Genomic DNA, 11109 nt, shown 5'->3' with positions numbered 1-11109 from the left:
AACATGGCATACAATACATTGTAGTGGTTCACATCACACCGATTCATGGCTAACCTGAAGTAGATTCATCCAGACCACTTCTTACACAGTGATGAGCTTTAGATTCATCAAGCTGGATGGAGAAGTAAGCATTATTGTCACAATATTCTTGTTTACATTGCTCGTCGTGAACCGGATTATCCTGGCGTTCCTTGACATCGACTTATTTCACATTCATTAAACCTGAAAAATGTGATACCAAAGCTTAGGATCTCAATCCAATAAGACAAAATTAACAGCCTCATAAATGTACCTTTTGAGACTCAAAAGCACATAATTCCCATTCTCAAACTTGTAATAAAGACCATCCCTACTACTATAGTACCAGTCAGCGTGGGGTCATGGTAAAATCCAGTACTGCACCCAATGAACACAAAATAAGAATGAAACAAACCAAATTAATAAAAAAATATTTAAAGACAATATCAACATGCATAAAAGTCTTAAAAGGAATATAAAAACTTAAACTGAAGGATTTAAACAGTATTGTAAGATTGGAATGGTAAAAGGAACATCGAATTTTGATTCTAATTGTAGGTGATTGTGATGGAGTTACAATGAAAAGAAGGAAAAACCTGGCATGAAAGAAGAGCTGGGATTTTCGTCCCAAACAAGCAATCACTGCTCTGCAACTCTTTATGATCATCTGCTTCTATTGTTCGCGCCATTTGATTTACTTGTGTCTCCGTGTGTCTAACTTCCAAGAGTGGAGGAGATTCAAAACTCAGCGTTTTATACCAGACGCGACCAAACTAGCCCATGGGAAGATTAGAATTATGCGTCGCCTGGGAAATATGTGTGATTTGCACGTGCTAGTTCTCAAAGTTTTGGGTCCAATGAGTTATGGGTCAAGGGTGAGCCCACTAAGAATAATCTCCTTTTTAAGTTTGGGCTCCCGAAACTACTAAGCCCAACTTGTGCTTTTTATAATATTTTTGATAAAATTGAAATATTTTTATGGCAATCCATTGTAATTCAATAACGATGGAAATTGCCCATGAACTTGTATAAAAAATTTAACATAATGAAGAATAATTAAGAGAAAAAATATGAGAATGCAAGAAGGGTACAAAACAAAGGAATGACCAGCAGGGTGAGCGATTTTGGGCTATTAATTAAGGGATAATGCTATTTGTATAAACTCTTTGTACAAAAAGAGTTTGTAAAAATTTACGTGACAAACCATGTAAGTGTCACGTGACATAAGAGCCCACTAACATAATGTGACATTAAGTTATGTGGATCCCAATACCACATGACATACTTTGTGATATGCTACGTTAATTTGTACAAATAACATTATCATTAAATTACCATTAATTAAGTACAACTACAATACATACATCAATGCAGTGAGTCGGCCATGCACGGTGGCACTTGATCACTTTCAATCAATGTTTTAAAAATCGGACCGGACAAGACCCTGTTAAGGGTCCGATTTTCGGTTTGACCGTTGGATCGGTCGGTTGACCATAATTTGTAAAATTATTGTTAGTCCCTAAAGGTTTAAAATTAATCAAAAACACCCCTATAATATTCCATTAAGGTTTGAAATCTATCTAAAAACACCCTGTCGCACGAAGATTCTGGTGAGTGGTGGGCGGCAGCGACGATCAATGGCCAATCGAAGCTGGAATCTTGGGGCTTTTGAGTGTAGGTTCCGGCGACTGATGGTGGTGCTAGGGAGTTCCATCGGCGTCGGAACTCGCGGAATCAACAAAGAAAATATGACGTCGCGTGACTTTAGGTGACGGCGATCGACGTAGGCTGGAGACGGCGATCGACGTAGGAGGGACGACGGCGACTGAAAATGGATGGGTTTGGTCGTGGGAGATGCCGTCCGTCGAATGGAGGTGTTTTCTCCGTTGAAAGATGTCGGAATCTGACGGGGTTTAGCTGCGATTGGATTGCGATTCGACATTATTCCGGTGGTCCAACTGCGGTCCAATCCGGTTTAAACAAAATAGCGATTTTCTATATATATCGGACCGGATTTGCTGCCGGTTGTGGTCAAACCGGTCTGACTGGACGGTCCAGTCCGGTTTTAGAACATTGCTTTCAATAAAAACAATGCAACCATAAAGATGGACGGCCGTCCCCAATATTTATAAATTTTTTCACATTATGTTTATTTATGGACGGACGTCCTTTAAATGGGGATGCCCGTCCCTTGTATATGGATGCTCGTCCATATAATATGGAGGGCGTCCATGTGAGTGAATGACCGTCCAAATTGATGGACGGCCGTTCACTAAAAAAAATTATAAAAATATTCAGATGTGCGTTACACGTAGGTCGGTACAAATTTCGGTGCAAAAATCCCGGTGTCCTAGCATTATTGGTAATAGCTACACCTGGCCACCGCTGCACATCCTCCACGTATTGCCCTTCCTCATGCCATGTGGAAAGTAGGTGATGGGTGTTCCCATGTGACTCCAGTCGTTTCCACGTGTCAGGCCAATCATCTTTTCCCACGTGCTCCTCGTGATGTTACTACTAGTACATGTTCACAAATAGTCTCTATTTGCACTTGCAACTCAGTCTTGTCATTAATCTTCTACACATGACATGAGTTGAATAATATTTAATATATCATTTCTAATACCTTAGCCGTTGATATGGCGAAGTTTGAGTGGTAATAAGACAGTTAATTTGTTGTCACTATTTCATTACTTAAAAAATGGGCCAATTTTTAATAGTAAATTATAACAAGTATCTAGTGTTGTCCTTCCAATTGCTTCCATCATCTTCTCAACTCATAATTAATCAATTAAGAGTTTTGGTATTTCTCTTATAGCATGAAGATGCACCAAACCAAAACCAAATGAAAGTGGATTGACCTATCAGCCTTTACTCTTTAAGCTAATAGTTGAAATCTTTTAGGTAATTTGTAGAAATTATGTTCCCATAGTCCATAGACCTGGCAGACTTGACTTTTTAGCGATGATTCCATGTCAATAGGCGGCAATCAAGGTAAGCTCAAGAAACGTCTAGAAAGAGAGATATAGCGAATAAAGACACATAACAGTTCCTTCCAACTTTACTTTTGTTATACAACCCACCTCATTTCTGTCAATCCTCTTGCATTTCTGCTCACCACAACTAATTTGCCTTTTCAATTATATATGAATCTATGTCAATGTTATCCGTACTTAATTTCGTAAACTTTAAAGTAGTTTTATTTATTCCTTAAAAATGTAAAAAGAAGAAAATGACAGGACTTAAAACTACTATAACATATGCCAAATGACAAGAATACTCATTGAATTTTTCTCTAGAATCACCCACGAAAGCAAAGTCCCTCTAACTTGTACATTTTTTCAATACATGAGCATATCACAACCATGTTTGCCTCAACCAAACATCATGGATTTCCCAACTAAAACTTCTATTAAAACCACCCTTCATCCTTGCATTCATCACAAACACAAATTAACAAATCTCCTTTCTTCTTCTTCTACCTCTCTCACAACTGCTAGAAAACACAAGCTCTTTCCATGGCTCCAAGCTTAAGCAAGAATGCGCTAGTCATAGGGCTTCTTTATGGTGAAACTAACATCATCCTCATCCTAAAAGGATCAACTTTTCTTGCTAATGGCACCCAATTCTCACTAAAGTCCCTACAAACATTATTGCCACCCCATCCCATCACCATTTAACACTACAAATAAGGCACAGAGCACGGCGGGCTGCTTGTGGGATTTGAAGTGGACGAGTCAAAAGCTGGCATATGTTGCCTATCGACAAACTCAGAGGAATCAGGTTCATGAGCCTATTCAGGTTCAAGTTTGGTGGAACACCCACTGGGTTGGAAATAATGGAAAAGACTGGAGCATGAGACCCAGATGCTGATCTTAGACAAAAATGACTTGGGACGCCCTTATGTTCTTCTATTTCCAGTCCAGGAGGGACCCTTCAGAGCTTCTCTTCAACTTGGGGTCGATGATTACGTGGAATTGTGCTGGAAATGGGTCCTCGCACGTGTGTGGTTCAAGCTTCAGAAGTTGTTTATACATGCATGTCAACGACGATCCTTATCGTCTTGTGAAGGAGGCCATGAAAGTTGTCAGGCTCCATTTAGGGACATTTAAACTTCTTGAGGAGAAAACGCCGCCAGGCATCATTGATAATTTGGTTGGTGCACTTGGGATGCATTTTATCTTAAAGTTCACCCTGAAGGGGTACGGGAAGGCGTGAAAGGCTTAGTAGAAGGCGGGTGCCCTCCGGGGCTGGTTCTGATTGATGACGGGTGGTAGTCCATTGCCATGACGAAGATCCCATTACTGATCAAGAAGGCATGAAACGAAAAGCGTCGGGAACAAATGCCGTGCAGGCTCATAAAAGTCGAAGAGAATTACAAATTCAAGGAATATAAAAGTTCCAAGGAACCATCGAAAAAAGGCATGGGCGCCTTCGTTAGGGACCTAAAAGAAGAGTTTAAGAGCGTCGAGATGTGTATATGGCATGCGCTGTGTGGTATTGGGGCAGCGTTAGACCCAAAATCCCAGGCCTACCCGAATCCAGGCTATTACTCCTAAATTGTCAAAGGGTTTGGAGATGACTATGGAAGATTTGGCTGTGGATAAGATAGTGGAGAGTAGAATTGGACTGGTCCCACCAGAGCGGGTCACGAGATGTACGAGGGACTCCATTCTCATCTGGAGTCGGCGGATCGATGGTGTCAAGGTTGATGTAATTCAGTAAGTTCTTGAAAACTTTTCTTCTATCATAATTTAGAATTGCTAAGTGCAAGCACTTGATTTTTTTATAGTTAGACCTTAGTTTAGAGTCGCGTGAACGGTTTTAACTAAAAAAATTAAGCAATGGAGGGCAGATTGGACTATACTTACCTCGAACTTCAATGAGCTCCTTAATTTGACAGTGAGAGTATGACATATTTTAGGAAGTCAATGAGTGCTGAAAATTGAGTTGACGAGAAACGTATGGGTAGATAGATAAAATGATGTCACTATTGCCCATGTTTAGTAGTTTCAATTGCAGGGTAAATTGCCACTTGCAAAGTTGCAAACGCGCAAAATTTATTTGTCATGTCTTACCATGCCAGTGTTAGAATAACACACTCACAAACCACAGATTATAACCAAATAAGACACAACCACAGAAGATCAAGAACACCACAATTTTATCGTGGTTCACCTTTCCAAGATTGGGAAGGTACGTCCACGTTGGCTCGAAACGTCGAAGCCACTGCACTATTAGAAAAATATTTTACAGATTACAACGCAAGATCGAAAGATTCAATCAAACTCAAATCACCCTATCTGGTAACTAATAGCCTGGAAACTATACTCTCAGAATCCAGCAACCGAGAGACAAACCCCTCAAACAGAATGACAATCATCACTCAACCCGTTACACAAAACAAGATTTCAGAACAAAGGATGAACCCTAGCAGAGCAAAATCTAACCCTGTTTCAATCGAAACTCAAAACTTGAAACTAACGAGAAAAGTTCACTTATATATCATTGACCAGATGGACTAAGCACAGCCGTTGGATCTTCTCAAAACTGATGGTCCAGATTCATGCTTGAAACGACAGCGTGTTGGTTAAGTGACACGGCACCGTTTGGTCTTCACACTTACAATCTCCACCTTAAGACATAACACTCACTCTCTTACTGACTTCCTTTCGCAGTTTGCCTCAACTTATTCCCTCATAGCTCTGTGATGCTTTGATTATTTAGGAACAGCAAGTTCATGCATGTTTGAACTTCCTGGACTGACAATTTTGGTTCCCATACTGCTGGATTCTGTTCAGGGAACTTCTTTAACTCAATCTTCCTCTGGTAATTAGGTCTCTGATGAAGTGAAATCTCACGTCCACATGTTTCGTTCTCTCATGGTAGATAGGATTTTTACTTAACAGTATGGCACTTTGACTGTCTGAGAAGATAGTCACCTTACTGTCAGTCATTCAGATTTTCCATAATCCTTGCATCATACAGCCTCCTTGAAGCCATCTCCAGTGCCACATACTCTGCTTCAGTTGTTGACAGGGAACTAGAGGCTTTTTGGTGGATAGTTTTGGGCTTGATGGAATCAAGGAATGTAACTCCATGAATGGGGAAGTTTCGAATTTGTTTTCTGATTTATTTAAAGAGATGATGATAAAACATATTTTCAGAAATTCAAAGAAAACAAAGGTGGCTCCTGAGCATCATCACCTAGGGTTAAGGTTGCATCACATAATTATTTTAAAGATGAATATCTAATAAAAAAAAAAAAAAAAAGATTTGGGACTGGTTTATACTGAGAACATTTTTTTTGCAGGTGCTGATCTTACGAGAGAAGCTAGAGGAGAAGGATCGTAAAATTGAAAGGCTGAAGCAAGAGTTGCAGCAGAAGAGCATAATGGAAGAGGAAAAAACTGATCCAGTGTCTGATAAGAAAATTAGCAACGATGTAACCGTATCTGAGGAAGCTGTAAAAACTGAAATGTAGACTTAAGCAATTTTGTGGGATATTATATTTTTTCTTTATTCCCCATGTCTGTACAATGTACATTAAATAGTTTCTTGAATCTACTTGTGGAGTAGCTCCGCATTGTGAGAGGAGTACAATATGCTTCCCTCTCTTTCAGGTTAATGCAATGGGAAGCTGTATTCTGTAGCAGTAGCAGAAGTTTTATTTTGAAATTCCAGAGCCAAGGATAACTAAGTTACCAAGCTTGTGAGACCTGAGACACTCCCGCCACGCAGTGTCTGGACTTAATTTCAAGTGTTCCTATAATAAAATGATGCAAGTGGTGAATTTCATGTCATTGATTCGTCAAGAATTTGGTGCTCCAGTCCAGAGTCTAGAGGTTCAATTGTATGGAAGATCGATATTTCAATGATGTATTTAATAGATAGTATCTAGGAATTACGAAGAGGCAAGAGCAGCGTAAAACAGTCACAAATAAGTTCAATTTCATATCTATATATATTTAGTGGTGTGATCATCAAAATTTATAGTGCACGCAAACGGTCAAAACACATATTCCATTTGAAATCAAAACCATGCCTCCGTAAAGGCTTTAGTTAACGGTGACGGAGGGAGCCCAATCGTTCAGCGGTGCTTTGTTCTTCCTTGAGGCCATCCCAGTCCAGCACTGCCAACATTTCCAATTGCTTCCAAGGGTTTCACCAATCCCTTTGTCGTTTTACCAAGTGCCTCTCCCTGCTCACATCTTTGCATCAGAAACAGATAAAACTATAATGCATGTTCTAATTCATATTGGCCCTATTTGTCGTCTAGAATAATGAGATGAGATATGGAGATAATCGGTTTCAATAAAGATATGGCTCTCTAATTTTTTATTCATCTTGTACATAACATGCAAGGAAACAATGTGATGTGACACCAACCTCCTTCCAGCCCATGCCTTCTAGAATTCTTCTGGCATAACTACCAGTTGCAAATGACATTTCCAAAGCTTCAGCTGCTGCATCTTCTGTACTAGCAGAATCAGGATACAATTCCCCACCATTGTCACCGACCAAAACACTCTTTTGTCCTGGACCCACACCAATACCACCATGTAAAATTCTTCTCTCTGCAGCTCTATCCCTATATGCATGGCTTTTATGCTGGCAATACAACAATAAAACAAATTACAAGGAAAAAAATGTACATGATTCACCAGACTATATATGAATGCTCAAAACTCAAGACTTGATAACATTGCGATTGCATTACTAGCCCTCTCCTCATATACAAAAATAAGTTGTAAACATATATATCTATAAACAAGAAAAAGGGAAATCTATGAAAAAAACTGAATTTACATACCTGTATATTACCCTCACTAACTGAACATGAAAAAACTATTCACAACCTTAATAATATTAGCTGATACAGACTTGGACAATGTAATATGGGAGGTTGGGCTATTATAGAGTTAACTCTTGTAGAGTTCTATAGCAATAATTTGCAGTATAAAAATAAATAAAGAACATCACCAACAACATAATTAGTGAGGCTATAGGGATTTATTACCACTCAAAAGCATGTTCTTAGAAATGTGAACATGTCATAATTAACGTAATTATGAAAAATCTATAAGTACTTTTTATGGGCTTCTATATTGACATAACTTCATCAACCAGATGACAAGAGGTATAACTTCGGCAGCAAAAAATACCTTTTCATATGCAGATAGTTGATCCGCAAAAGTGGACCTATCCATGCAGTTAGTGATTCCATCAGATGATTCCGGTTTGGTTCTTTGAATGGTTTTAGATTGTGGGAAAAATTCAGGGAAGCCCCAGTCCTTTGTTGGGTTAGAAGAATCATAACTTGACAAGAAAGCTAAATATTTTGCACTAGGGCTCCGCAACTTATACACTTGTCCTGAAAGGAGGCAATAATCAAGCAGCTATACAAGTTCACAAATATGGGCTGTAAATGCACAACCACACAGAGAATGCTTGCAAGAATTGCAAATAATCTTAAATTTTATCATACATGAAACACAGGCACTGAAGTTGTTGTCAAATAAAAAAGGTGAAAGCAAACCTGTTGTAACTCGTACCAGATCCAGATAAACTTCACAAATTGGAGCAGTTTTCAGAAGACCACCACCAGAAGGCATGGAGGGATGGAGCTTTGCAGATCGTCTCACCAAATGCCCAACCAATTTAGCTACCTGATTTTTCCCGTCCTTTCTGCATTCTCTGACCATTGACCAGTCCCATAATTCAACCACCGGGATTGTCAACACTGGCTCTTGCTCAGGTTGAATAACCTGACCATATTGTGATCGCCAATTTTCTTCCTCCCAAGAAACACCTGTATGTAAAAATGCTCATAGTTTTCACCTAAATATGTGAAATTTGTGGGCCTTCTTTCAATAAGTTCATAAATTTCTTTAATTCTCTCTCTCATGTGACAATCTTGAATGAATAGGACATCAAGCAATTGATTGATGATAGTCATACAGGACAAACCTTCGCCTAAGTCCTCCACGATCAGTTCCCCATCTTCCAGCTCAAGCGTATTACTACTCTCTGCATTCAATTCCTCTAGCTTATGAGTATCACTACTTTCTGCATTCAAACAATACAGAGCTGTTTATGCCTGCTCCAACTATTAAAACACAAAAATTTTGGTAGAAAAATGCAAAGATTCATTGTGACAAACCATCAGCTGAAAACTTAAAGTTGTCCCCCTCATCTGTTTCCAAAGGCATCACTGCACCATTATCAGCATCGACCGGTCCATTATAACCAGACAGATAAAGATCAATAAGTGTTTCTTCTAACCTAAATCCAATAAAAAGAATTGTTAAGAAAGATATATTGAAGTGGTAACTGATTAAAAGAAAGAGCATGCAGCACCAGAATGTAGCTTACCATGCTGATGGTGGAGGTGGATTTTCAGGCGTTTGATTGCTAGTGCCCTCTGTATGTCCTGCTAATAAAAGACTAATTAATTTTTTGGAGTGTTGTGCCTGTCCCTTATTATTCGAAAAGAAATACAAGATACTTTACAAAACTCCATAATACAAAGATTTGAAGTAATTTTCTAATGTTAGAGGAATTGTTTTATTGGCATCGGGTGGATACCCAACTAGTCCCTTTTTATCTAAAAGTTCCAACCAGAAAATTCTTTCTCCCTCAAAAACTCTCAATCTCCAAGCTCATTACCAAGTTGGACAAGCTTAGATTCCAAATATGCACAACTTCCAAACCAATAAATTCTTAAAGTTATGCAATCATTTCTACTGGACTAAAAAATTTATGACATGAAGATGTTATTGAATGTATGACAATGATCAAATGATCCAGCATGCATCCCTATAATAACAAGCACAGACCAATAAACCAAGCCACCCCTCAGCTACTGTGTTATTCTTAAGGAATAATCACTACGCAAGCACTGTAGTTTCCACTCTGTTGCCTTACCACATTTTATAGGAATCAAGAATTTCTAGAAGAAAATTAATTTTTAAGATACAAACAACATGGCATACAATTACATTGTAGTGGTTCACATCACACCGATTCATGGCTCACCTGAAGTAGATTCATCCAGACCACTTCTTACACAGTGATGAGCTTTAGATTCATCAAGCTGGATGGAGAAGTAAGCATTATTGTCACAATATTCTTGTTTACATTGCTCGTCGTGAACCGGATTATCCTTGGCAGTTCCTTGACATCGACTTATTTCACATTCATTAACCTGAAAAATTGTGATACCAAAGCTTAGGATCTCAATCCAATAAGACAAAATTAACAGCCTCATAAAATGCTACCTTTTGAGACTCCAAAAGCACATAATTCCCATTCTCAAACTTGTAATAAAGACCATCCCTACTACTATAGTACCAGTCAGCGTTGGGGTCATGGTAAAATCCAGTACTGCACCAAATGAACACAAAATAAGAATGAAACATAACCAAATTAATAAAAAAATATTTAAAGACAATATCTCAACATGCATAAAAGTCTTAAAAAGGAATATAAAAACTTAAACTGAAGGATTTAAACAGTATTGTAAGATTGGAATGGTAACAGGAACATCGAATTTTGATTCTAATTGTAGGTGATTGTGATGGAGTTACAAAATGAAAAGAAGGAAAAACCTGGCATGAAAGAAGAGCTGGGATGTTTCGTCCCAAACAAAGCAATCACTGCTCTGCAACTCTTTATGATCATCTGCTTCTATTGTTCGCGCCATTTGATTTACTTGTGTCTCCGTGTGTCTAACTTCCAAGAGTTGGAGGAGATTCAAAACTCAGCGTTTTATACCAGACGCGACCAACTAGCCGATGGGAAGATTATGAATCATGCGTCGGCTGGGAAATAGTGTGATTTGCACGTGCTAGTTCTCAAAGTTTTGGGTCCAATGAGTTATTGGGTCAAGGGTGAGCCCACTAAGGAATAATCTCCTTTTTAAGTTTGGGCTCCCGAAACTACTAAGCCCAACTTGTGCTTTTTTATAATATTTTTGATAAAATTGAAATATTTTTATGGCAATCCATTGTAATTCAATAACGATGGAAATTGCCCATGAACTTGTATATAAAATTTAACATAATGAAGAATAATTAAGAGAAAAAAAAT

The 11109-nt window shown here is 38.5% G+C and overlaps 1 protein-coding gene and 1 pseudogene across 2 annotated transcripts; one reads left to right on the top strand and one right to left on the bottom strand.

Moving 5' to 3' along the window:
• Positions 1–3536: 3536 nt before the first annotated feature.
• LOC116123817 lies at positions 3537–6502 on the top strand (annotated as a pseudogene).
• A 409-nt stretch (positions 6503–6911) lies between these two features.
• LOC116123774 lies at positions 6912–10825 on the bottom strand. Of its 2 annotated transcripts, none has more exons than XM_031409511.1 (10): positions 10629–10823; positions 10299–10404; positions 10057–10225; positions 9394–9451; positions 9182–9303; positions 8989–9087; positions 8558–8830; positions 8184–8392; positions 7408–7629; positions 6912–7219 (listed from the first exon to the last, which is right to left on the bottom strand). In XM_031409511.1, the coding sequence occupies exons 1-10, from the start codon at positions 10721–10723 to the stop codon at positions 7109–7111; spliced, it is 1464 nt and encodes a 487-aa protein (XP_031265371.1). In that variant the 5' UTR covers positions 10724–10823; the 3' UTR covers positions 6912–7108. The 2 variants fall into 2 exon arrangements, with proteins under 2 accessions (XP_031265371.1, XP_031265366.1); XM_031409506.1 differs by having other exon boundaries at positions 7084–7219; positions 7408–7556; positions 10629–10825.
• Positions 10826–11109: the final 284 nt, after the last annotated feature.

Source organism: Pistacia vera, unplaced genomic scaffold, assembly GCF_008641045.1.
Source record: "Pistacia vera cultivar Batoury unplaced genomic scaffold, PisVer_v2 Contig103, whole genome shotgun sequence".
NCBI classification, from domain to species: domain Eukaryota; kingdom Viridiplantae; phylum Streptophyta; class Magnoliopsida; order Sapindales; family Anacardiaceae; genus Pistacia; species Pistacia vera.
Note: the sequence above shows the minus strand (reverse complement) of the source record. Positions and strands in the feature narration are given on the sequence as shown.